Source organism: Mastigoproctus giganteus, chromosome 13, assembly GCF_048544385.1.
Source record: "Mastigoproctus giganteus isolate SK-2022 chromosome 13, ASM4854438v1, whole genome shotgun sequence".
Classification (NCBI taxonomy): domain Eukaryota; kingdom Metazoa; phylum Arthropoda; class Arachnida; order Uropygi; family Thelyphonidae; genus Mastigoproctus; species Mastigoproctus giganteus.
The window spans coordinates 69,851,139-69,878,893 of NC_143587.1; the positions used below are offsets into that span (position 1 = coordinate 69,851,139).

A 27,755-nucleotide genomic window follows, 5' to 3' on the forward strand; every position below is an offset into this window, starting at 1 on the left:
ACATAAAAAAAACACTCCATGAGTGTTTTTTTTTTTCCAAATTTTGACTTCCCTACCACAGAAGTCAAAATTTCACTGACTTATATTTACTCCGTCTTAGGCACCGCCTTTAGTTCAGGCAGTTTTTGATAAGAAGCATCACTCCCCATCTCTCTGTCTCTCCTCATCTCTCCTGAATTCAATATTCACTGAAATGAAATATTTCATCTCCTATCTCTGAGTGGCATAATGTATCAGTAAGCCAAACTACATTAGCATTAGCTGACTTGATCAAAATCTCAAATTATTGAAAAGTATTCACAAAACAGTAATTACAACGTGATGTTGCAACCGGACCTTTGTGGAAAAAATTGAAATTTACAGTGATAAGAAGACAAGAAAAAAGAAGCTCTCTAGAAGAAGACAAGAAGCTGATGATACAAGTTTAGAATTTTCACATCAGTTTGAGGACACCTGAAGCATCGTTGTTTATCGTAAATATCCATCAACAGTACATGCTACTAAGAGTGAACTAGGTTAAATTGTCACACGCCTTTTATTCGTACTTCCATAATAATCTCAGGGCTTCTGAATAGTGCGCTGATCCAAGTTGTGCTGCAGAGAAGCGTATGAAAGGGAATATGGCATCACTATCAGAATAAGAAAGAGCACTATGAGCATTTTAATCCATAATATATTTAACTTCCTCATCCAATTACCGAGATTCATATGGCAGAACGCTCGGAATTGTTACAGAACATTTAATATTTTTTTCCAAGAAGGAATTAATGTTCTGTAACAATGCCAGTGACCTAGTTTACTGCTGAAGCTCATTTCCATCCGTCTGGCTAAGTAAACAAACATGATGTGTAATATTGAACGTTATTTGAATGGAATCAACGTTCTTTATATTGAAAATTCTTCGTATTCTTAAAGTGTAGCAATCTTGCTATTTATTAATTACTGCAATCTTTAGTACTGGTAGTGGCCAAAACAACAGAGAGTCCCAAAGAGTATCCACATCTGCATCGAGACAAGTCCACTTTTTCATGGTACTGGCACACTTTAACTTGAATACACATCAGACCGAACAGTACTTTAAATTTTGCATTATAATACTTTAAGTTATTATAGACAAATAAATTTAATTTACATTTCCAAGGGTCAAATTCCACAATAGCGAATATTACTGCCAACAAAACATTAACATTTCGATTACTAAGCCACACCCTTTGTCAAACGGATGACTTGTAACTTGTATAATGTCTGAAACTCGTAAATAAAGAATACAGAACATGAGAGCTGGGTGGGGGGATTGCAGAGGGATACACCACACCCGAAATCCACTAAAACGTTTTGTGGGGGTCGGGGTGGGTTCTCGCCAATTGTGGGGGTGTGTATTATTGTCTTTCTTTCTTGCCCTAATTTTCTTTATATTTTAATTATTATAATTTATCCCCTTTTTTTTATATATATCCCCGTAGTCCAATCCTCCCACTTTAGCATCTGACTTGTTTGTTCTCAGAAGATTACCTGACTCGAAGGGGACCTTAATTATTTTAAGTATTTCTCCACAGGATTGGCTGAGTTTCGGAATGACAGACTCCAACACATGAATGTAAAATAAAACAATGTTTATTAACATATCATACAGAAACTAATAATAGTGACTTGTTATTTCATTAACCTTTATATGTGTAAATATCTTGTTCAAACTCCAATGTTTTATCATCAGATATCCTATTCTAATACACATTATTATTCATTATGCAATGGTGTCTCTTCATGTTCTTTACAGGGACTTCAATAGGTCGTGGTATTCACTTTACATAGATTCTTCCAACTCTTCTTCTGAACAGTCTGTATAACAAACCAACAACTACCAGCCAATGAACTGGCTCACAAAACCCTTCAGAGTTCGTGTCTCAATTTGTACGAAAATTTCATTTATTCAATTAGACACCCTTACTGCAATCAGGTTAACAGGAAATATTAATCAATTCAATTTAACATTACCCTTCAGGACCGTTAATCCTCTATACCTTTATATATATATATCACTTTTAATTAGCCCCTACTCAAATCAGAAATACTCTCCACAAATCAACTCATAAATAATTCAAAATTCCAACCTTTAACTTCATATATAATATAAAAAAACTTTCCCAACCCTAAACAATTCTCAATTATCTATTATAACCTCTCCTTCCAGCAAGCATTATTATGAGGAGCTTCACTTCAAATTATAGGCTACGTCCGTCTTAAATACATTACACTTTTATACATATATTCATTGCTTAAATCTCCCTCCTTAACTATATATACTTATTTCTCCTAAAGTCCTCTCCTTAATAAATTAGGTACACCTATTTCGGTAAACTCTATAGCACTTACATGTTTGGCCTGGAACTTTCCTCTCTGCTCGGCTTCCTTTCATATCGGTCATTCAGGTACTGGAATGCGGGGGCGCTCATTTGGGGATCTCGGTGATTTATGGTGTCTCCCTACCGGATACTGCACGGCTGGAATCAATCAGGGTCGTATATTCTTTACCGGTCAGCATTTCTTCTTCCGTGGATAGAGGAGTTGTCTAGTAGGTCAATGGTTCGACCACTCATTCGACTGGCTTTGCCTACATAATTTTCAGGATGTGATTCTTCCTTGCTACGGCTTCCATGCTTACAGGTGAACATTCCTACGGGCTGTTGGGATATGCAGAATTTCTATCACTGCTTCCATCTACCTCAGGTCTGCAGCTATCACCCGAATTAGACTACCGCTCTGCTTTGTATCGTTCTCCAACTCATTCAAATCATCCTCCAGACCGCTCCGAAAACTTCTTCCGAATCTCACGAAAACTTTTCCAGAATCCCACGAAAACCTTTTTTGAATCTCCCTCTCAAAATTCCCTCTATTTTCTTCCTGGCCAATAGGAGATCTGCACATCCTTTTTCCTGTGTTCTCATTTGTCTCCTCTCCTCTTCCGTGGGCGGGTCTTCTTTATTCTTTGTGCCCCAACTTCCGTGGACCTCGAACATACCAGAACAATCCAGAAAGAGAAGCGGAAGTTCAGGTCAACTGAGAAGCGTCACAGCTCCTCCCGTGACCTCACGCGCGCACACCTGGTGACGTCGCCTACCTCTAATAGCGTTTCACCGTGAAATCTTTAAGAGGGCCAGCTTAAGCACTCTTGGCCCTTTCTATGGTGCATCTGCCTCTGTCTTAATGGGGGATTTGTCATGGTATATTACTTTCACTGACTCGTCAAAGAACTTCCATACAAACAAGCTACAACTACACAAGGAGTGACTGGAAGGTATTTTTGAATTCCAGTGCTACTTAACTGATGTTGTTTTTACCAGAAAACCACTATTCGTATTACAGTTAAATTCTCATAATATTTAACCATTTTTATTAATTAATGTAAGGACGGGTCCTTACAGTTTCTTCTCTGGAAGTTATATATACCAGTCAAAAATTAAGAATCTTTATTCAGCATCTAGTAGAACCACCTTTTGACTGAATTTCAGCTTATAGGTCGCCTATTGGATCCCATGCCCTTCTTGGAATAGAATCCACAAATCACCTGAGGAATTTAGAATCCAGATATGAACATTTTGCCATTAAGATATTTGTCAGCGGCTGTATTGTGGTTGTCAGAGAACTGCGAAGCCTAACTGCCCTTTAAAACGTATCCCAGACATTCTCAATTCGATTCAGATCTGAAGAATTCGGCGCAGGGTAGATGCTGGAAAGCTTGGGCATGCTCCTCAATCCATTCAGGTACAAATTTGAAGGGTGTATAGTTCCGCTGTCATCGTGAAAGAATCCATCATAATTCGGGTAAAGCCACATAGGGTGGAAAAGAGCTGAGCTCGAATCCCGTCAATGATGCAAAGAATTTTTATGGACCTTTTTTCCACAATGCGGCTGAGTTAGTCGGTATCAGGTGAGGGTAGCATGGTTTTAATCTCAGAAATTAGAAAGTTTTCGTCTAGCAAACAGCAAATAGACCACAGAACACACTCAATTTACAGACATAATATATACGGCACACAATATAGCCTAAGTTGCTGATGCACCTAAAACCCAACAATAACAAATCAACCGGGTAAAAATGAAGCATTGTAGAGTGAAGTTGGCCCGATACGATAGAAAGATATTCATTTGAGGTAACATGACCTTCTAACGGTATGAAAGGATTCAGTCCGTATCCGCTTGAATGGTAGACATGAGACAGTCTGGATGCATGGTTTCACGAGAGTACACGAGCCACACTTTCACCACACGTTGCTGAACGTGCTCCAACAACCTTTCTGAAAATAGGAAAAAGCACCTATCTTCCCCATGACTGAACCAACTAAGTTGCCGTTGATACAAAAAAGTGTAAATTGAGACTCGTCAGCTAACATAATCTTTTTCCATCGTTCAACAGTCCAGTCTTTGGCGTTGGCGACACTACTCCAGTTTAACATTTTGTGTTTTACGTCAACAAGTGGCTTTTGTACAGGCACACAATAATAAATCGCAGTTTCTTCAACTCTCGCAGCATAGTTCCGCTGCACATTGGACTTTCTATTCTGACGCACAATTCACTTCAAATATCTGCGGTCTCGTTCTTGGAATACCGACTTTCTGCCGCATTTCTTTCCTTTCGAGCTGCATTCTCCTTTCGTCTTCCACTCGTATACTTTCCAGATGGCTGCTTACGACACTCCAGTGATTTCAAGTTTTCTCAATTGTGGCACTTGCTGAACGTGCTCCAACAACCTTTCTGAAAATCGGAAAGAGCATCTATCTTCCCCATGACTGAATCAACTAAGAGAAGCCCAGGAAAGGCCTTTGTTTAATTTATCCCGTCATGGGGAAGACATGATACTTTTGATCTGATACCAAGGAACTTATGATCATATCATGTGGCAACATATTTGCATACATTTAATTATCTGTTGATGCCGATTGCAAAAAAGGTTCCTAAGTTTCTGGCCAGTGAGCGTAGATCTACAATCTTAGATGTTTCAAATGTTGTTATTTGGTTTTTAGGAGCATTAGCAACTAAGGCCATATTGCTCCGGAATATGCGGTGGTCATTCCCTGACCTTTCCACATCCTCTGTATTTGGTGGTGACGGGCTCGAACCCCGGTCTAATCAAGAAGCGTGTGCTACGCACTGCTGCTCCTTCCCACCTGGCTATCGCCATGTTTCAAATGGCGATAATTAGTATTCATATGTAGTCCTGTATAATCTGCAATATCAAAGGACATACAGAAGCCGCACAAGTGAGCGTAAATGATGTCCCATTTCGATGAAAAGTAGTTAGACCCAATGCTAATACCTAAGTATGCATATCAATTACGCGTGATCCTTGTTTTTCAGATCAATGACACTGAAAAGCAGTATATCTTCCAGTGATTCATCATTAATAATGTGGAAATCTAGGTGGCTTACGTGGCTTGAATCTGGATAAGTGGACTTTAAGACAGCTTAATAATTACAAATTAATGTATTGAATTTTGTCAACAATCGCCAAAAGGCATCCGAAATATGTAATTTTCTTACTTGTTCTTTGTATTATTTAACGTGAAATAACATGGAAATATCACAGATTTATGCACTCCCATTCGATAACGATGCAGTTGTTATCTGACTGATAACTTCTGACAGGAAGCTTCTACAACTCGATTAAAGCTATTTATTGGAAATGCACGTAAAGCAATAGAAAAGCGATTCTGTTTTTCTACTCAAAGCACGCTCTCTGAGAGCTATCTAAAGTGGAACTTAGTGTATTTCGTTGCTCAGCACTAGTGGAGCAGTGGAACTGGCTAGAAATTAACTGTGTTGTGCAGACAACGCATACAACCGCGAAATGGTTTCTTCTTCACTAATGGTAACATAAAGCATTAGTTTCGTTTTTATGGCTTGTTGAAACTTCCTTCTTACGTTCGGGATGCTCTACGAAAATGTAAATGACACTTATAATGTGCAGTGCATATTGAATCTGAATTTTATTATTGTGTTTCTCTGATATGTAGGTCCTACTTTGCCTTTGCTAGTTTTGCTCCTAGCTTTTCACTATTTCTTAGTGCTAGGTCCTAATTTTACTGTTTATTAATACTAGTCCTGGTTTTCTTCTGTTTCTAAATGCTGATTTAGCATTTAGAAATAGATGAAAACCAGAATTAGTATTGATCAATTCAAAAATCTTACCGGATTTTCTTAAAGCTAGGTCCTACGTTTTCTGTGTTAATGCTAGGCCCTAGTTTTCTTTTGCTTATTTATGCTAGGTCCTAGTTTCTTCTGTATCTAAATACCAGCTCCTAGCTTTCCACTGTTTCTCTGTTTGCTAAATTCTTCTGTTGTTATTTCAGTCAGTTTTCATCGACATATTTAATGATACAAAGATCTTACTGGCTGCTATCTTTTCGTCATTAGTGAAGAAACCAACTTTCCATTTAAAACAGTCAGATATCTGTAAACTGGAACTTCATTGATATCATAAACACTGTGGTAAACTACTTCTCATGGAAATCATATACATCTGAAGAATCCAAAAGAAGCAATGGACGACTTTTTTTTTAGGAACTGCGTGTAACGCTTTCAGAACTCCATCATCATAAATAGAAATGAAGCAAATAAACAATTTAAGTCAACAAAGGACAGCCCTCCTCTCACTACGAAAATTAAAATATTGATAAGAAAAGGAAATTATCTGGTCCATCTACGTACTAAGAAAGAGATTTAGACACCACAAGAACAAAGCTCTTTATCTTCGAACAGTCAAACAACATGTTACTTAATAAACCTGCATATACCAAAACAAACACAACAAATGCCATCTCATGAAGACATGTGGACACGTGTTATTGTTAAGGGCAGCTCCAAGAACGTTAGTTCAAATCCATCTAGTATCACTGTAATTTTACAGACTGTAAAAATTGGGCTAGACAAGTGTAGTTTAAAGTTTGTGTAGTTGGTGCGTGTTGTGTTGTTTGCGCTGGCCGCTTGGCTACCCAGAAGCAGCAATCACCCGGAAAGGTGATTGCTGCTTCTGGGTTGCTCGTCCACACCAAGGGAAGGTGGACCAGTTCCAGCAGGTAGGACACTTAGGGTCTCAGTTTATGAGTCAACAAATAAAAAACACACTTCTGGGAACCCGCTCCAGAGGTTAAAGAAAAAGAATAAAGAAGAATCAAGAAAAGGAAAGAAAAAAAAGAAAAAAACAGGAGAATTAAAAAAATAATAAATAAGAAAAGCGAATAAAAAAAGAGAAAGTATAGCTTAAAATTCTTAACACGTTCCTTCACTGAACTCTTATGCACTGTCTTCATAAACTCTAGACCTATCCAAAGCCATTCGAGTCAGCAGAAATTTTCGCCTTTTAAACACCTGATTGACGAACCCATGAAGCGCATTTAGATTAAAGAGACTTTCAATAAATTTAATCTCTTGACCAGGAGAAATTGTTTCAACAATAGTTTCAAATTCTGTCCCGATGTCCAAATATTGTGGAGTCATACAAAACATGGCTACAACTTTCGGCCACTCCACAGAAACAGAGAGGTGTATTGCTCAGGCCGAATTTAAACAGTTTATCATTTAATGAACCGTGTTCCCATGAACCATGAACCCATCTGTCCTGCCAATTCTTCACCACTCATTCCAACATCTTTGTTTCGCTCCCTTAGTATCTTGTTGTGTGTCAATCTCAATCCACATAAATGCAGTTGGAATCTGTTTACGGATATGAAAGCACATCCCTCGAAATACTAAGTAAAAGTCCAATGGTAGCACTGCGGCTAATACCTGCAAAGCAGCCGTTGATAGTGTTTGACAAACACGAAGAATGGCCAACAGCATTGTCCTTTGCAATGACATCAGTTTTAGTCGAAATCTAACAATTGCCGGTCTGTGGTACCATGCACTAGCAGCATAGGTAACTGCAGAATATTACAACTTCAAAGTTTTTCTCGATAATCCCCACTCTGTTCTCGATGTCATAAAAATAGCTGCATTGAACTTCATAACTTTACTAAGCTTTAGAAATTTAGCTTGGACTCAATTGCCACTCCTAAATATTTCACTTCAGTTACAATAGGAAGTTGAGTACCATTAATTTTAATTTGGGGAGGTCTGTTTAGACCTAATTTAATCTTAAACTAATCATCTTAGTTTTAGAAGAACTAATGGTAAGCTTGTTCTGGAGTGTTCACGTATATAGATCCTTTAATACGTGATTGACAGAAGACTCTAAAGCCCTTCGGGAATTACCTTCAATTAAAATAGTTAAATCATCGGCATATGCAACAAGTCTAGTCTTGTCAAAAGTTCGGGCTAACCATTCCTGTAATACGATATATTCCACATTAACGGTCCCATAATCGAGCCTTGAGGACATCCTCGAGTAACCTTTCGCTCTACACACAAAAATTTTGATTTCACCAGTCCAGTATTTTCCGTTGTGAAAAATAGCTTCGTAATAAATTATATAATTGCTGAGGGCAATTAGCTTGACGTAGCCTTGCGAGGGAGTTCTCCCACCAAAGGGAGTCGAAAGCCCCCCTCGAAATCCACGAAAATAGCAAATACATATTTATAAGAAGAATTTTTTATGTGACTCACAAAGTCCACTAGCGCTTCCTCACTGGATCTTTCAAGACAAAATCCATATTGCTGAGGGGAAATTAAATTAGCCTCGTGAAGGAGGGAAGTTATTCTGGAAGTCATAAGGCGTTCCAGAATCTTCCCCATATTAGCCAACAGAGCAATTGGCCTATAAGAGCGGCCATCCTTTCTTGGTTTTCCAGGCTTAGGAATAAGTTTTAATAATGCAGTTTTCCAACTACTAGGAAATAAACCTTCACATAAACACTTATTGTATAGTACAAGCAAAATCCTTGGTCTAATCTTGTAAAATCTTAATATAAAGATATTTTCTAAAAGATCCAAACCAGGACATTTAGAAGATTTTATTTTCTTAATTACTGAGTCGATCTCATCAATACTGAATAGCTCTGAGTTTTCATTGGTAAAGTAGCTATCATTAGCTGAACGGATAGATAAATGAAAATCTGTATCCAATCCTTCATCATCAATAGGAAAAAACCTGGCTCGAAGGCAAAAATGTACCTCAATGAAATAAGATACATTAACTATAATTGGCAAGCAAACAGAACAGCTTATGAAAATTCTAGTGTCTTCAATCGCCATTTCGCACTGCTAAAAAATCACAACTGGAAAAGCCAAAGGGAAAAAACTTCCGATGTAACTAACCTAGCGAACATTCCAACCCCTGAACTGTGCAATGTACATCGTTCTTTCAAACTCTTGTACTGAAGAGTAATATTTACGTAGAAGAACACGCACAGACATTCCTAAGAAACATCTTGTAAAGTATAATTCATTCCTGTAATGTTTTAAAACCTCCCTGACATTTTGAGAAATTTTTCCAAGATTGTTCTAAAACAGTCATCATCAGTCATTTTTCCTAAAAGGAAAAATCAGGAGGAAATGCAATACTACAGACGTCTATCAATATTATTAATTTTTTTGAAAATTCGAAAAACTAATCAAAAAGGCTAAGATACATCCCATATCAGAGCATTCTTCATCAGTTGTCAATATGAGTTGAGATTCTTGTAGGTTATAAAAGAACTGCCTGTTAAAATCTCAATATACTTGCAGAAATCTTTAATAGATTCGATCAGTGTCCTGGCAAGCTTCCTGCACTTATCAATAGCTCTACTAGGACAGTAATGATTTTCATTAACTACCAAAATCTGCAAACACTTGAACTATCACTGCCTGGGGGTTGTTCCATATCAGCTGATCTCACTTCCAAGCTGAATTTATATTACTTGTTTATAATAGTTGATTCTTATTCTGTTTAAAATTTTACACTATGTCTCTTTAAAATTTTACACTATGATCACTGAATTGTAACCACCTACTTAATGCCGTGTTGAGTCATCGTTCACACAGATAACAGCTGCTATTCGTTTAGGCATTGACTCCACTCGATATCTGAATACGTCCGTAGGGATCTGCAGTCGTGCTGCCGGCAAGGCCTTCCACAGTTTCGGAATATATGGTGGTTGCTTGTCGATACGCCTCCCTTCCGCTCCAAAATATCCCACTGGTGTTCAATTGGACTGAGGTCAGGCGAATTTGGCGGCCGATCAAGATGTGTGATATTTTCACTGTGTTCCTAGAACCACTCGTGCACAGCGCAGGTCTAATGACGCGGCGTATTATTTCCTTGGAAGATCCCGTTTTTGTCCGAGAAAAAATGCAACATGGCAGGAAGCACATGGTCTCCTAAGAGTTGCGGGTAGACCTCACCAGGACATAGGGGAAACCCTGGAAACCGCCAATAAAATACAAAACTTTGCAGACCTCACCAGTAAAACGTCAGTCCATACTTAACAGGGGGTCCTAGTTGTCGTCAGCAACACATGCTCCATGATAAGCAACAATCGTTACCTGCCTAGATAGTAAACACCATGCACGATGGGTCCACGGACTCGTATTGCTTGCTCCAGACACTAAGGTGTCCGTCGCCTTGTCGATGAAGGTATCTGGACTCATCCGACCAGCACACTGTTTCCAATCCTTCAGTGTTCAACCAGCGTGCTGTTCACATCGCCACAGCTTTCGCCGTCGATGACGATCAACGGTGAGGAGAGGGTCTCTTGGGTCGTCTGCTCTGGAACTCTATACGTTTGAGCGTGTGGCGCTCAAAACGGAGACAAGATGTGCCGTTTCCGATATTGTAGCACACGACACACGAACTTCCACAATCATGCCCTTTTGAAACTACGTGATATTTTTACTGACCCATAACTGCTACTTTATCACTTTTATTTGCACAACCAGATGTAAATTACCACTGCTCTAGTGTACGAAACTGTTCGGCTTTTTATACCGCGAGCTATGTGGCATAGACTATTACGGATGGGGTGGTCACAATTCCGTGATCACTGATCACTATCTAAGGGCTTACGAACTATTAAGGAGTCAAAAAGAAAATATTACTGTAAGATCGTACAATCAATTTTTGTTTGCTAAAAAAATCGTTTATTTTAATTTCTAAAAGATTTTTATTTTTTAAAAAATAAAATTTTATTTAATTTTCAACATGAATGGTTCCTGATGGTTATCATCATTGATTAAAATTGAAACAAGAAACAAGCAGTAGTTAATCAATTGCTGAGTCGACTTCTGTCGCAAGAAAGAGTGATTTTGTAGTTAGGATGGGTAACGTCCTCTTAAACCAGTGATAAAGTGCATTCGAAGAGTACGCATATCAGAGGTTCGAATTTGCACTAAACCTTTCGTTTCGTTTGCGCGCATTTGTTATTTTAAGTTCATTAAGAGACTCGGCAAATAATTCTATCAGAGCGCAATTTCAATCAGTGCAATTGTAGATAAATCTTTTTAAGTTCATCCAACTCAGCTCTTTAGTTTAGTTAAAATATAAATCATTACGCTTAACGTTCCTAATTGGATTTGCAGTTTTTTTCCCCTTTAATTTACATCCGTTCAATGATTTAATATAAAAAGTCGTTTTGCTCTGTTTGTATGAATACAAAGAAAGAAGGTTTGTGATGCAAAATAGTTTAATCAGTTTTGTAACTTAGTTAACCGCTCTCAAATTAATCGCGCTATTTTAATTCAGGGCTTTTATAATTACTTTAGCTTTCTTTTTACAGTTACCTCTTTCTTCATTCGCTTTGTGTTGCCAAAAGAAATTGCTATGCTCCTTTCTAGTGGTGACGATTTTCAAAGCGATAGAAGTCTACTAAACAGCAAGACGATCTTTTGCATTTATGTTCAAACTTTTAATTATTGTAAATAAATTGAGCTAATGAGGGGCGGAGAGAGAGAGAGAGAGAGAGAGAGAGAGAGAGAGAGAGAGAGAGAGAGAGATTATAGGAGGAGGCGCAAGAAGGAAACACCGACAGTGAAAGAATGCATACAGAAAGGTTGGAAACGAAAATAAACAGAATAAGAAATGCGTATGAGAATTTTGTTTTTTTTGCAAAATTTGTCTTAGCATTAGCATTTCTCTGTATAAAATGCCAAGACTATTAAAAACAAGTTAATGTACGCAATGCATTACATTTCAAGCGCGTTACATATTCAGGGATATTCATGTGTTGTGCGGACACCATGGTTCCTCCCATTAGCCAGCGCGTTAGCAAATGGGAATAATTCATGATTTATAAAAAATGAGGGAAAAAAACCAATGACTTTTATGAATGGATTAAGAAAATTTAGTTTCAGCGCATCCGCCACATTGCTCATTCATTCCTGCAACTAGCGCATAGAGACAAACATTATTATTAGTAGTTGAAAATGATGCAAGAAGGTTAAACATCAATAGCCAAAAAAATCCCCCTTCCCTTATCACCTGCCCATTCCCTCCAATATTTCTTCCAACTCTGCCTTGGATTTATTCAAACTACCCACTCTCACAAGACATGGAAGTTTATTCCAACAATCAACTACCTGCTGAATGAAGGGAAATTTCCGCACGTCTGCCTTGCAACTTTTCTTCCTCGATTTCAATTTATGTTCCCCTCATGTGTGTAGTCTGAGAAAGAGGTAGAATTCCATTAACATTTAGCTTACTCAATCCAGTCAAGGCCTTACCTCAATCAGATCTCCCAGCGGGTGCCTAGTCTCAAGACGCTGCAATTTGAAGAACTGAGCCTTTCTTAGTAAGGGAACAAACGGGTGCATCCTTTTGTTCCCTTCACCTGTCTGGTTGTTCTTCTTTGCACCCGTTCCAACATATCTACATTTTTCCTAAAATGAGGACTCCAGACCTGTATGCACTACTCGGGATAACGCCTAACCATTGCCTTATACAAAGGGATTATTACCTTATCCTTGCTCGCAAAATTCTTGTATATAAATAAATAAATAAATTTTCTGTTTATACTCCGATACGGCCAAACAGTCAGAGGAGTTAACAAGATAGATAGAATACAAGAAACAGCACCATATTCAGCAGTCACGGGCTTGAACCCCGGTCACTCAAGGCACGTGTACTTATGCACCCGCGCGCCTGACCACTAGGCTACGGCGGCCTTCATTGACAAAACCTCATGAGCTGTCCTGGCAGCATGTCTGCACTGCTCAGAGAACTTCATATCCGACTGGGCAATTAACCCAATCTTTTTAATTTTCCGCTACTCTGAGTGTAGTACCACACAGTTGGTACGTTAATCTGGGATCATTGATACTCATGTGCAGTACCGTGAATTTATCAACGTTGAACTTCAATTTCCATTTCTCAGCCCATTTTCCCAGTATTTTCTAGATCTTTTTGCAGTATCGCACCTTGATTATGTCATTAACCACCCTGCCAACCTTTATGCTATATGCGAACTTAGACATTAAGCCTCATATGCTTTCATCAATATCACTGATAAATATATAAAACAATGGTCCCAGAACTAAACCTTGGCGGACTCAACTCATAACAATAATCCACGAAGAGCAGCGTCCATTGATAATCACTCGGTTCTTCCACTCAACATCCATTTATCCATAGCAGTAGCTTGTCAGCCCTCCTGGGTAGCATAGTTAATAGGATCGCCGTCCTCCGCAAACCGGGTGGAAAAGACTTAAGTTCGAGTCCCGTCGATGACGGGAGGAATTTTTGTGGGCATTTTTTACAACGTGGCTGAATTAGTCAGTCTCAGGTGAGGGTAGCATGGTTTTTTCTCCCGGAAAGTCAGATTTTTCTTCCAGCAAATAGAAAATCGACCTCAGAAAACGCAATTTACAGACAATATAGACGGAGCAATATGGCCTTAGTCGCTGATGCTCCAACAACAACAACAGTAGTTTGTCCTCAATGCCGCATTGTTCCAATTTGTACAGCAGTCTTTTACGCAACATTATCAAAAGCCTTTCTGAAATCTAAGTGTATAATATTATCTTTTGCATCCAGTTCCTTTGTTACTGAATCATAGTTACAATTCAAACTGGTGGCACAAGATCATCCATGCTGTGACTGTAGTATAACAGCATTTTGTGTAGATTGTCCTGCGTTACTTCTTTACCCAGTGATTCCCTTTTTTCCCCTGAAAAGAAGTTAAGGTAACAGGTCTGTAATGACTCGTCACCCTCTGATCGTCCTTTGTGAACTGGGATACATTCGCACGTCACCAGTCTACAGACACTGCCCTAAATCCAAAAATTCTGTCATAATCATGGCTAAAAGTTTGCTCACCTATGTAGTTATGACAGGTCATAACTACATAGTTTTATTTTTCTGATGAAAAAATGCGTATGTGAAGTTAAGAAAAGTTTGTATGCTAGCACGAAATACGTAAAATGGCCCAAAGGCCGAATTCATCTTAGGAAAACCATAAGTCGTAGCAGGAACACTTCAGTTATATTTTTCATACTTAGAAAAGTGATTTTTGTCAGGATTTCGTATAAAGGTAAAAAAAGGAAACAGAATGAGTTTTTGATGTGGCATTAGTGGTTACTTCATGGCTATTCAGTTGTACTAATGGGAGTCTTATAAATAGGAAATTCAGAGAATTCGAAATAAATAAACTAACAAAAAGTAATGAACTTTCTGGTGAGGGCTGAGGCGATTTAGAAATAGACATTTTATTCCAAATCGAATGGTCCATCTGATCTTTTAAGATGCAATAATCGAAATGCTTCACAATCCTGATTCAGATGATATCTGCCCAAACATCTTATCTCAAATTTTTTTCTGAAACACTGCATTATTCGATAGCTCAATAAAAACATTGGGTAAATCCCCCATGATTTCTAAAGGAATCCTCTTTTCGAGTCTTGACTGGAAGGCATGGAGACTAATCCTAGATTTTTTGTCCAGCAAACAGAAAATCGACCTCAGAACACACGCAATTCGCAGACACAGTGTACACAGAGCAACAAGGCCTAAGTCGCTGATGCTCTTAAAACCCAACAACAACAACAACAACAACAAAATCCTAGAATAGAGAAATGTTATCACACTTTCAACTTCACTATCGAATAAAATTGATAAACCACATGTAATACTGTTTCCATTCAGAGGCATAAACCTGAATTATATACAATGACGGTGGCCTATCGGGTTCTGTTTTTTTTTTTCAAACTCAGAAATCTGAGCAGTCTGTGAAGGATACAAATTAATATACAAATTAATATTCTGAAGAAAAGCCTGGAATTTCTTTACATTCAATTAACTGAAAGTCCATTGGTTTTTTGGACTTTCAATTAATTGATCTATGGTTATAATTTTTTAGCACTGACAAAAAAGTATATTATCATTATTACGTTAACGATTTCCAAGCGTAACTTATACTCCTATAAGTGTATAAGATGTCCAGTGACTCATGCTTGTAGAAATGTGTGTTCACGGCCTCCTAAGATCAGCTAACTGCAACCGTGATGGAAGAAGACTTCAGAAATTCCTGCAGTCATCGACAGGAAGTGAACTACGAGACCTCCAAACGAGTGAGAAGTAGAGAAACCGGTATACTGTCAGGGAAACTTGTCAAAAAAGTACATCAATAGATTATCAAAAGCAATTTTTAAACCTCTTGTGTAACTGATTTCTATTAAAATGTCTATTAAACTCAGCTCAGTGAAATTAAGATACCGGACAAAGAATGCAATGCTAATTATCAAAAAAATATTTAAAAACTCCAAAAATTTGTGGAAAGTTGTCATTAATATTTAATCAATGGTAACAATAAAGATTTTTTAAAACATTTTCACAAATTGAAGACATATTAGAATTTTCAAATTCTATAGAAAAAATTCTGATACAAATAGGATATTTTTCGTCCTTTTCATGTTAATACATCGTTCAAAAAAATCATTTATGTAATATTCCTACCTGAGAATTTCTGCAGACAGTTGGTGAAGATAGGCATCACTTTCATTACTAATCAGACTTTGAGTAGGCACTTTTTCTAATTTCGGTCCACCTAACATCGGGTCTCCTATTTTACTAGGAATGCGACGCTGAAACGTGCCATCGGCAAGCCCACTACCTACACTGCCGCCATATTTACTCGACCTCATCATCATCATGTCCTTGCCTAACATATGCCTGTCCAGTGACTCAAACTCGTAAGACTTAAAGGCGTTATCGGCGCTTATTAATTGCCGGGAAGGGTTAGTCGATTCCGAGTCGCGATCTTCTTTGATTGGAGAAAACGGAGGAACGGTGATTTCCGAAGTGTGCCTCCTTCTGCCTTTTTTTGGTGATGGTTGTGGTGAAGGTTGTCTTCGCGTAACTGGAGGAGTCGTCAGCGTAGACGGAGATCCCGCATGGATCAACTTACGGTGCGCAGCTAAGGTGTCATACCGGCGTGGAACACTGTCCTGCCAAGGCTGAGTAATTGTCGAAGACGACAAGTCTTTGTCCATAGAGTAGCATATCCGATCTTTATTCTTCATTTCTATAATCAGCTTCCGCTCTTCTGTTACTGCCTTTAATTCTTCCCTGAGCTGTTCCTTCAGAGACTGCATGTACTGCGGTAGTTTGGTTCCAGATGGACTTAAATCCATCAGTCTACTGGAGTCTGATCCCAATAGAGGACTAGGAGTTCTTAGATATGTAGATGACGGTGGAGTTAGTTCTTTTTTCCCTCCACTTCCTGCACTGGATGGCGACTCTACTGCACTCCCTGATGGAGACTTTACAGGAGACATTGAACGAGTTTGTAAGAAGGAAGGGCTGAGACTCAGACTGTCCGAAGAGACTGGTGTGACTGCTGTAGTCGGTACCATTGTTGTCAGAGTAGTTGACACAGAAGTTACTTCTGGAGAAGAGGAAATCGAAATGGTGTCATGTTCATCTTTTGCTTCTTGGTCAATAGTCGCCGTACCGGAGCTCGGTGTTTTATTGCGACCGATAGCTTTTCTTGTCGGACTTGGAGACGATCTCTGCTCTGGAGGAAGCGTTGGAAGTTTCCTACGCATTCTAACAGACTTAACGCTTTCAGCTTCACTCTGGGTATCCGACGAATCTCCACCCTGCCGGAAATAAAGAGATATATCATGAAAAAATTATAATAAATATTAGATAACAGTTTACTTTTTTGGAAATCAGAAGCTATCAGAGTAGATTAAGTAAAGCTATGAGGCGTCAGTATATTAGCCGTCAAATGAAAAATCCAAGTTTCCAAGAGGAAAGCCTTCGTGGGTAGCACAATTAGTAGAATAGCCGTCCTCCCAACACCGGGTGGAAAAGACCAGAGTTCTAGTTCTGTTGATGATGTGAGGAATTTTTAAATTTTTATGGGCCTTTTTCACAACGTGGTTGAGTTAGTCGGTCTCAGGAGAGGACAGCATGGTTTTTTCTCCCGGAAATTCGTATTTTTCGTTCAGAAAACAAAAAGTCGACCACAGAACATAATAATTTGCAGACAATAGATACTTTATGTATATTTACATATACGGAGCGGTATGGCCTTAGTAGCTGATGCTCCTGAAACCCTACTACAACAACAACAACCAAGAGGAGAAAAACAAAATATGCAACTCTCCTGTATTCTACCCTGTGACTGACTAACTCAGGCATGTTGGGAAAAAACTGCTCTAAAAATTCTTGTCGTTATTGATAGGATTAAAACCTAAGCCACTCGATATAGGAAGAAGGCAGTGATTATAAGCACTGCGCTACTCAGAGGATAGGTCATTAAGATTCTCTCAAAATTTTTCATTGTTATCATTAATTAAATATTAAAGAATTAATTATTAAGTAAGATTTATATACTGTATATGTATGTACTGCATAGTGGTATTGTGTATTGATGAATATCAAGATATTAATTACTAAATTAATAGTATCTAATCCTATTCTCAACAGTGAATTCAAGTCAATGTTGCAAACTTTAAGCTTAAGGATTAAATGAGTTAATAAATTTAGATCATATGATGTAATTAAATGGAGAGATGGGTATCTGCACCAGAGAAGAAACTACACTGGTGCGCAAAATTTAGGGACCAGTCAGGTTTTCACCTGTAGCTTCTCATGGGAGTGGCCTGGATATGTGAAAAGCATACCAAAGGAACCTCGTGAGGTACAGAAATGATGAAGGAAATAATACCGGCACAACGACGGAAACAAAACGGTACAGAGGGACTTTATTCAAAAATGGCAACGTAGCACTGGCTGCCATGATACAGATGCATCACTACCAAAAATGGAACAAAGGGACGAGGTTGTCCTCAGTAGGAGATATGGCCACCCTTAATGTCGATGCAAGCTTTGCACCGCCTGTCCATACTTAGAACAATGTTGTTGATAAGTTCTTGCTGTAACATCGTCCATTCCTCTGTCAGCGCCATCTTCAGCTGGTGAACATTTTCTGGTGGGTGTGGACGTGCCGCTAGGCGTCTCCTCAGAGCGTCCAATATGTGTTCGATGGGATTTAGATCGCATAACGGGCAGGCCAATCCATACGAACAATGTCCTCACTTTTCAAAAGCATATCAACAGCTGCAGTGCGACGGGATGTGGCGTTATCATCGATAAACACAAACTCGGGGCCAATGGCACCTCGGAACAGACGCACATGGGGAAGGATTACCTCAGTACAGTAGCGTGCACCAGCGTGTATCGCTGCTGAGACTGAATCTACTCTAATCAGTAAAGAGTATCTTAAGTAAAGATTTTGTGGTTGTAACCTATAGAAATAATGTTGGTCCTTAAGTTTTGCACACCAGCGTAGCTGCCTTGAGCACAGAAATACATTGTCCTGTCTGTACCTCTACAGTCAAACCTACCCAACGTTAGGCTATTCGGGATTTTTGCTGGCATTCACGTGTGAAAATACAGCAGAGAATTTTGTACGCGGTTACTGAATATCAATATATAGTGTCTGTGATTGTGTTCTGTCCTAAGTATGTTTGATTTGCTAGATAAAAAACCCAAGTTTTCAAAAAGAATCTGACATCTTCCCCTGCGACGTCATGCACTGACAACTCGCGAGGGCCCAGTACTCATCCACCCGGATAGATGGCAGTTCACCCGGACTTATTTATTTATTTGGAATAATGCAGACATTATAGTGTTTAAATTCTAATTAATCCATATGCAAAAATACAAAATAAGATTTAATACGAATGTAAAATTAATCAAATAATATGTAATTATTTATAGCTGCGAACAACATATAATTAAAAAAAAGTTACTTTAGCACACACCAAGCGACAGTTTCCTGAACGAAAGAATTTTTTGGAACAAAAATATCAATCTTGTGAGAATTATTTAGTCTCATACCGTGAAATACCGGTCTCGTAGATGAATAGGTCATTCTAAGAAGAGGCAAGAACGTACACTGAACGGGCATAACCCTGAGATTGCAAAGTCGGCGTAAGGCTTGTATATATGCTTGAGGTCACATTCCCAACTGAGTACGCTTTGTCCAGGTGGGTTTTCCAAAATTACCACACTCAGTTTGTTGACCGATCTTTTGCAACTATTCGTGTAACAAATTGCCTAAGAGGATTTGGGTGTGTTTAACCAATTAAATCTCTTGCTACTGAGATTACTGTGCGATTCTATAAAGTATGAGTATAGCTTCAAACTAATTTAAGGTCAATGGCCTCTCTGTTTGTCTCTGTTTAATGTTTCCGCTCTTAATCGTAAGAACGAAAGGTCACAAGAATGCTGGTTTCTTATTATCTCTCTAGATGTACTCCCATATAGTCATTAATATACGTGTAAAGTAATAAGGCCCTCATGAATTCTGCGGTTAATGTTACAGGGGAATTCATGGAGTAAACAACTAATAAAATGTTATTTAACCGTAAATTCAGATTATTATGGGGAAGGTTAAGAATTCCACGGAGAGATCGCTATATGGTCAAAGCAATTTTGGCTCTAAAAGACAGTAACGTTTGTTATTTTTTATTTATTTTTTTCTTAACGCTGCAAACATTTTATTTTCCCCCGATGCATACCGATGCATACCGGGCTTATAAAAGCGAAGACGGTCATCTCGCCCAGCACCGCTGTAGCGAATGAGATTATCCAAGGAGCACGAGAAGCTTGAAGAGAACTCATGGAGGAAAGTAAATTTTTGGCCTAAAAAAAAAAAAGAAGCATGATATCAACACTTAGCATACCAACTGGCCAAATAAAGAATAATTTCTCTGTTCATTGTCTGATAATAATGGAACTGGTGAGAAAGACTGACTTGAACTTTTCCTCAAGAGCCATTTAAACTGTCTTTCCACATAAAAGTCGATCAGGCCTTCTTTTGTTCAAAGGGGGGGAGGGGCAGACAATTCAATAAAGAGGATGTCAGAAAATTCTTTTGGCATTTTGCCAGAAGAGTTTAAAAATAAGACCTATCAACTCGAGAAGAATTTCAACATTGAAGAGAGGTCAAAGCATTGTACGATCACATAAAGTTGTTTTCATGAAGGAATACGATTTTGATGTTGCAACAACTGAGAATTACAGTATAATACCATGAGGGTGAAAATTTCCTTAATAATAGTCAAGTAATTGTTTAGAATAAATGCCTAGGCGGAGAAGGGCCAATACAGGTCTCTATAAAAACTCAGTGTATTTTATGGTCAATTTGCTTGTTCGTCGGATGAAAAACCTGAGTATTAGAAAAAAGGTGCGCTCCTCACCTGAGACCAACTAACTCGGCATTCGGCCACGGTGTGAAGAAGAGAGAAAAATTTTCTCCTTTCCAGACAGTGACCAAACTCAGGATAGTGACGAAATTACCATACCAACAGGTCTGCAACAGCGAAGGTGAACGAGTCTCCGTAGGTTCATGACACTCAGTTGGTGGGACATGGTTGTTAAAAAGCACTAGGGGAGACGTCATTCTGTGGTAAGAATTTTAGTCCTGAATTCATGAGTGATACTAGATAGGTAAACCTAAAGAATTTATTGAGACAGGTAGTTCATATGGTTAAATCCGGCAGATAAGTATCGTAATAAAAGTGGTTTCACTACTTTGAGACGAATGTAAGCCATTAAAAAACTGTATCTATATGTTTATCTATTTATTGCGACTGCGCGGATAGCATAGTGGTTATAATAACCGTCGGGTTCACATCGGTTTCAGGCGTGGACAGCAAGGCCCTCCCATCCCTTCCTCCTGGAAACTCAGGTTTTTAGTCCAGAAAAAAGACAAATCGCCAAGCGAGCACACGCAATTTACGGACATAGTTCTTGGGTATACCTAATATGACGGTTTTTTTATCCATTTATATTGCAACAACTGGTCAACAGTGTGTTCCAAGGTAACTCCGGCAACAGTACATGTTATTGGAATAAGATATTTTTAGAAGGTTGAAGAAAGTGGTTTCATTGTGACAACGGGGATATTTAAGCAGCATATGCAACGGATTTTTTCCGAGGATAACGTGTGTTTATCTTGGAACATTGCCATACATCCATGATTTTTGCAATGACAAGAGACATTCGGTAAGAAATATACGAACAGACCTGTATCAAATAATACTGGAGCAAAACATTGAGAACTGCATTCACGCCACTGATGAGCAAATTCTTTGTAGAGTTGCATTCAACACTTCCAGGCAGCAATTATAAATGTATTACAGATTGCTATTAAAATAAGCAAAGAAAAGCAAATAACCTGATCTGCAACCCGACTAAACATACCATTTTCATTAACAAGAGAAAAGATTTTTCAATGATGGCCTCTAGAATTTATAAAATTTTAAATATCTTTAAGCAATTTTCATTTTACTAAATTACTTTTCAGTTAATTTAAGGCAAAATAAATGGAATTTAGATTTTAACAAGATTAATTTCGGTGCTCCTACAAAAAAACTGAAAATGCAATGTAAATATCAGAGGAAATGTGCCATAAAATTCCTTAAGCAACCTACTTTTATGCCCAGTTAAGTTAATTAAAGAACAAGGGCATAGAATAGAAGATCGCTATTTTAATCGAATTAAAACTATTTCTTGGTTAATGAAAGACACAGTTCACTGAAAAATCTTCCTTTAAAGAAATTTCCTTAAGCGAAATCTATATTCCCGATAACTGTTATTAGATAATTGGAGATGTGTTCTCACACGAAAAGTTTTCGTCCCCAGAACATAATAAAATATAGGAGCAGTAAAAAAATATTAAAAAATCATTTTATAGAAAATAATAAATATATAAGAGCAGTTACTAATTGAGCGCAGTTTTCTGATGAAATTCTTAGTAAGCCCCTTGAAACATTTATTTCTTCGAAGTATAAAAAGAAAAACAGTTTTTCTAGAGGAGTTTATCACCTACGTAACATAAGTTACTTTTCCAATCGGAAGTTTCTTCCGATCTACTGTTTCATTGCGCGTTTAGATACATCAACACAAAATTGCTAATAGGGCTACCTGCTTTCTGATGATGGAACCAGTAGGTTTCGAAACCGGAACACAGCAGTGCCTCGAGTTTTTAATGGATAACGGATTCACCTAATGGGTGATGTTATCCGATTAAAAATGATATTAGTTACTTTAAGTTGACTACGTGGACAGTGGTAGTCATTTCTAAAGAGCACATGCCCGAGCGCTGTCACCGTCATTGGAAAGACCATAGCGTTCCCTGACAGTTGACTGCAAAAGTTAACGCACAGAAGCATTATATTGAAACTGTTTCAAATATTTATTTATTTACATCTCGCAATTTGTACATTTACGGATTGCACAATGGCTAAAATATCTGTCCATCGACATCATGAGGAGGGGAGCCATGGGTTCAGCTCCACGAGGAGAGAAGAGGAACTTTTAGAAGCTTTTTGACAACGTGTCCTGTCTCGGACGAGGATTGCATTGTAAATCTCGTACAAACCAACCTATGCCTCGATATAACGATGCCTCATGCCTTAGTTGCTTTGACACAAATTCCAAGCAGGTCCCAACCTGAAATCTATTTTATTCTTTATATTTATAAATAAAAAGAGGTTTTAATTATCTGAACATTTATTGTTGTTTACATTTGTCCATATAATATGTATAAGTAAGACTCAATGCAACTGGGCATAATATTTTAAGAGTTATAATTATCTATATAATATAGGTGTAAAAACACCATAGACAACTCTTAAAGAAAAAAAAAAAACTACGATAGTAGTGTAAGGGGCATCATTTCAACTGTATCTCATAATTGTGTTCATCCTTCACAACGAGTTACCATGTATTGCAGATGCATTTACCATGTATGTTACCATGTGAAGGATGAACACAATTATGAGATGCAGTTGAAATGATGCCCTTTACACTACTATCGTAGTTTTTTCCCTTTAAGAGTTGTCTATGCTGTTTTTACATCTATATTATATATATAATATGTATAGATGAATTTCTTATTATATGTAATTTTCCAGTATAATTATTTTATCTAATTCTTAATAATTATTAAGGATACTGTTTTCACTATAATTATTACTGCATGGCTGTTATTCTGTATACAGGGTGATTCACTACCAGTGCGACAAACTTGCAGGAGGTGTAGGGGGCACAAAGACAAATCGGAATCACATAGCATTGCAGGGTGCGAAATGCCTTCGTCATGCGGTAGAGGATGTTGAACGGGAGGTCGCGTGAACAGCGATCCCGCTGGAAGTCAGCATTTGCGAACCGTTTCTGTTGAAGAACCCAAGTAGCAAAAGTCCTCCGGAGTGGATAATCCGCAGGCTCCAATGATTGGACGCGTTGCAGATGGTATGAACTCATTCGGTTTGTTGACAGTATCCTCCATACAGTGGATTGGGAAATACCCAATCGTTGGCCTATCGCTCGAGTACTCGTACTCGGATTGGCTTCTGCAAGACGTAGGACATTCTCCTCATTGTCTGGCGTCCTCGTCGTTCGCTCTCGATTCATGGTACCTATCGTGAAACAACCAGTCTCACGTAACCTTCTGTGCACACGTGCGAAAATCGTATGATGAGGAGCACGCCTGTGAGGAAAACTTTCCTGGTATAAACGCAGAGCGGCGCGCCCATTACAGTCCGCAGTTCCATACGCGAGGTGCATGTCGGCCAGTTCAACGTTTGAATACTCGTCCATCCTACTGCCTCGGGAACCGGTTCGCAAATGTTGACTTCCAGCGGGATCGCTGTTCACGCGACCTCCCGTTCAACGTCCTCTACCGCATGACGAAGGCATTTCGGACCCTGCAATGCTATGTGATTCCGATTAGTCTTTGTACCCCCTACACCTCCTGCATGTTTGTCGCACTGGTAGTGAATCACCCTGTATATCCACAAATTCGTTCAATGAAATCTCGAAGTTACAAAGAATGTAATACCTCAATCATTAACCATCTAATGAACCACGAACCATCTAATAATCCAAGAAGCCAACAGGCTACACGAACCATTAAAATCAGAAGATGAAACCAAAGGCAAGTGAAACTTATGTAAACCGATTTTAAAAGAATCAGAGTCAGCTGAAATCAAACAAATTCACTTTATGATTCATGCAATTACAGACACCAGTTAGTCTCTGCAGCAAAATGGCACTGCAAACAGGGTTCATAACCTGAGAAAATTTAGAGCTTCGCCACTTTGTTTTTAGATTTTTAATAACACAGCTCAACCTCTATAATATGTACGTATTAAATCTCACTTTAAATTGGAAATCAGCTTTCGATTCACATATCATACAAATATTTGATACGGTGTTATACATTCGACCTATTCCCTTTATAATAATATAATATTTTATAATAATAATAATACTGAATTCAATTTATTTTGTTGTTATTTTATTTATAATTTTTAAATCCTAGGACTATAATAATACAAAGTAGTTCAAAAATAATTTAACAGAAATTTAGTTTCCTTTCCGTTTATCTTTTATTTGAACCACCCTGCAGTTATTAATCTCTCTACCATTCGACGGTTTCTTACCTTGTCTCGTGGGGTGCTTGGTGTTTGTGGTGACCCTGGAGTGACTGCCGCTTCCGCTGTAGCCATCGTATTTACGAAAAGGAATCCACCTACATTTTCTGGTGTAGTAGATGACCTGAGGGTCGTCTCGTCTAATGATTTCGAGGCGCCAGGTGTAGCATCAGCATACAACTTCATGCGACGGGCTTGTAATGAGCTGGTTGTGGTGTCAGTCGTTCGGGTAGCAGTCGTGCAAAGGGCATCTGTCATGACCATTGTTGAAGAGGTCACAGGTGAAGATACGGAGACGGACGGAAGAGTTGTAGAGATGGGAATGTTCGTGGGTGCTGTCGTGACAGTAGTGGTCAAAGTGACAGCTGAAGTGGTGGTGCTAGTGGTTGCAACAGGAGTTCTGGCAGGGGCAGAGTGCTGGCGTGTTAATGTATACATAGCATCGTGCTTACTCATTTCCGACCTTAAATTAGCAGAACGAATCTTCTGGTCGTCTAGCAAGCTTGCGTGAGCTCTCATTCCGCTCACTAGCTGATGTTTGTATGCTTGTTCAAAGCTGTGGGTCATGTCCAATGACTTCCAAGGCATGATGGGTGATACAGGTCTTGTTGATGTAGTTGTGGTTGTGGACAGCATACCATTGGAAATCGTGTTGTCATTCTGACTAAGAGAAAAAAGTGCCGAGTGCCCAAAAGATTTTTCACGTGGTCCTTGTGCTGCCATGGCAACTGCAGCTTGCATTTGTTCCATTGTTGGTTGTGGCAGACGTCGGTGTGATCGCCTTGGAGTCGTTGGTTGTTGTTGAGGGAATTTCTGGGGTGGTGAAAGTGGAGAAGATGGCTTCTGAGAGATTTGGTTCATTCCTCGTGCAGAGAAAGCATCACCTTTTTGGTCTTTCTGAGTGACACCCCGGACTGTTGGTGGTACATCTGAAGCTACAGGACTAATATCTGCTTGAGTCGGCAAAGAGTCCGGTTTAGATTCATCGTCAACTGGAGACGACCCAGGTAAGCCTAGAGCTCTGTTAAATTCGGCAAGCATTCCAGATATCGTGCCGCTTGTGGCTCTTGGGATGTTTGCTTGTACTACTGGTTTTATGTCATCATCCTCGTCTTCTTCTTCATCAACTTCAATTTTCTTTCCTCTAAATTTCTCCATAAGCTCCTGTTCTGCAGCTTCGACAGAAGGTGAAACGTCCATAATAGGAGATAAATCTGATACCGGCGACCAGTCCTGTGGTTCAGCTTTTGCCGCCTTCTGTTCTTGAAGTTCGATGCCATTCGGCTTCTGTTTCGCTGATGGCTGTACTACCACTTTACTATGAACAGCTTCCTGCATCTCCTGACTGTGTACCTTTTGTGAAGTGAATGCATCATCCTGTGGCGGCTGGTGATAATAATACGGCGTAGTTTGTGTTTTATGTTGTTGGTACTCTTTTTCAGAACTCTGAACAGCTGATTTGGGTACATCTCTACTTTTAACCTGTTGGTAATATTCGCGTGCTATCTGCTGGCTCATTTCCTGTTCTTTGTAATGTTGCTGTTGGTGGTACACTAGGGAAGAATAAGTGCCATTTGTTAAATGCAACGGCTTTTCAGGATCACCGTAGCTCTTGATTAAATTGGCTACTGGCATCTGCTGTGACTTCATTTGCAGATTGTAACCTTTGACTTGCATTTTTGGTATGACGTCGTTTGTCGTGTGGGATTTTTGATACCGATCTAGAGTTTGAGAAGTGACATGCGGTTGATAGTTGTCAAAATATTGCTGAGAGTTTGTAGTGAGCGGTAAAGTCCTCTTAGAGACTTGCTGAGGGACTGTTTTCGGAATAATAACTTGCTTCTTCAATGTTTTTGTATGCAATTCTTGCTCTTTTTCAGGAATTTCCGCTATTCTGGATTCTAGAATGTGTTTATCGGCTTGTTCAAGTTCCCCACGTGTGGGCTTGCCTTCCGGAACTTTACTTCTGCTACTGGTGTCACGTGCGCCCTTTGGTAGATGGTCCAATCTTCCATCGGATCGTTTCAGCGCAGTTGATGGATATTTGCTTTGCTCTGCTGGATACAGTATCGGATATCCGTCGCTGCCAATGACAACAACCTGTTTTTCACTTTGGTCTTCATCGAAGTCGCTTTCCGAATCACTACGTGATTGTATATGTTCGATTTGAGCTTGCTGACTCTGAATGGCTATTTGATGTTCTCGATACCGTTCCTCTTCTGATTTTTTCTTTTGTTGTTGGCCACTTGAAGAGATTCGGTCTTTTGATTCTACTTTAATTTTTCCTTTTTGAGCATCTTCGGCACTCAGTGGAACTCTGTACTGTAAGTGTTGTTGATGTGAAAGTGATTGCGAAATAGCAGTTAATGGAACTGTCCTTGGTATTGTCGGTATTGTATGATGACCATTATGGAGTTCCATTCCCTTTCCTCCCTCTCTGTGATGTTCTGGCATTCCAGCGACTTTAACAGGAGGCTCGCTACCAACTGGTATCTTCTGATCTTCTTCCGGAAGGCGTCTGCTCGTTGATTTCGTCTTTACTTTCTGCGCAGGTTTGGTGTCCTGAGTTGATTCGCCACCAGGGTGAGGCTGTGGTCTCTCAGCCATCTGAGCTTTTTTTATAGGCACTTCTTGAGCTTCTTCTTTCGCGACAATATGAGTTGGAGTTACGTTCTCTTGTTTAATCTGAGGTACTTTGCGTGTCTGTTTTCCACTCTCTTTCTGATGACCGAGAGGTATTTTTTCGCTGCTGCTGAACTGCTGAGACTTTTCTACATTGAATAAAAAAGGAGAAAATATTTAATGAACTTATCTAATAATATTATTGTCTCTATAAGAATATTAAAAAACAGAAACTAATATTAAATTTAGGGATTAACAAATGAACAAATTGTGG

The 27,755-nt window shown here is 38.9% G+C and overlaps 1 protein-coding gene across 1 annotated transcript in view; it reads right to left on the bottom strand.

Annotated features, from left to right (window-relative positions):
• The window catches only part of LOC150076148 (uncharacterized), a 301,746-nt gene that overhangs the window by 58,515 nt on the left and 215,476 nt on the right, over positions 1–27,755 (bottom strand). Inside the window, exons 5-6 of the mRNA XM_090387269.1 lie at positions 24,869–27,630; positions 15,858–17,002 (exon numbers count right to left, since the gene is read on the bottom strand). Coding sequence (XP_090243395.1) covers positions 15,858–17,002; positions 24,869–27,630 — 3,907 coding nt within the window. The remainder of the gene's footprint in view (positions 1–15,857; positions 17,003–24,868; positions 27,631–27,755) is intronic.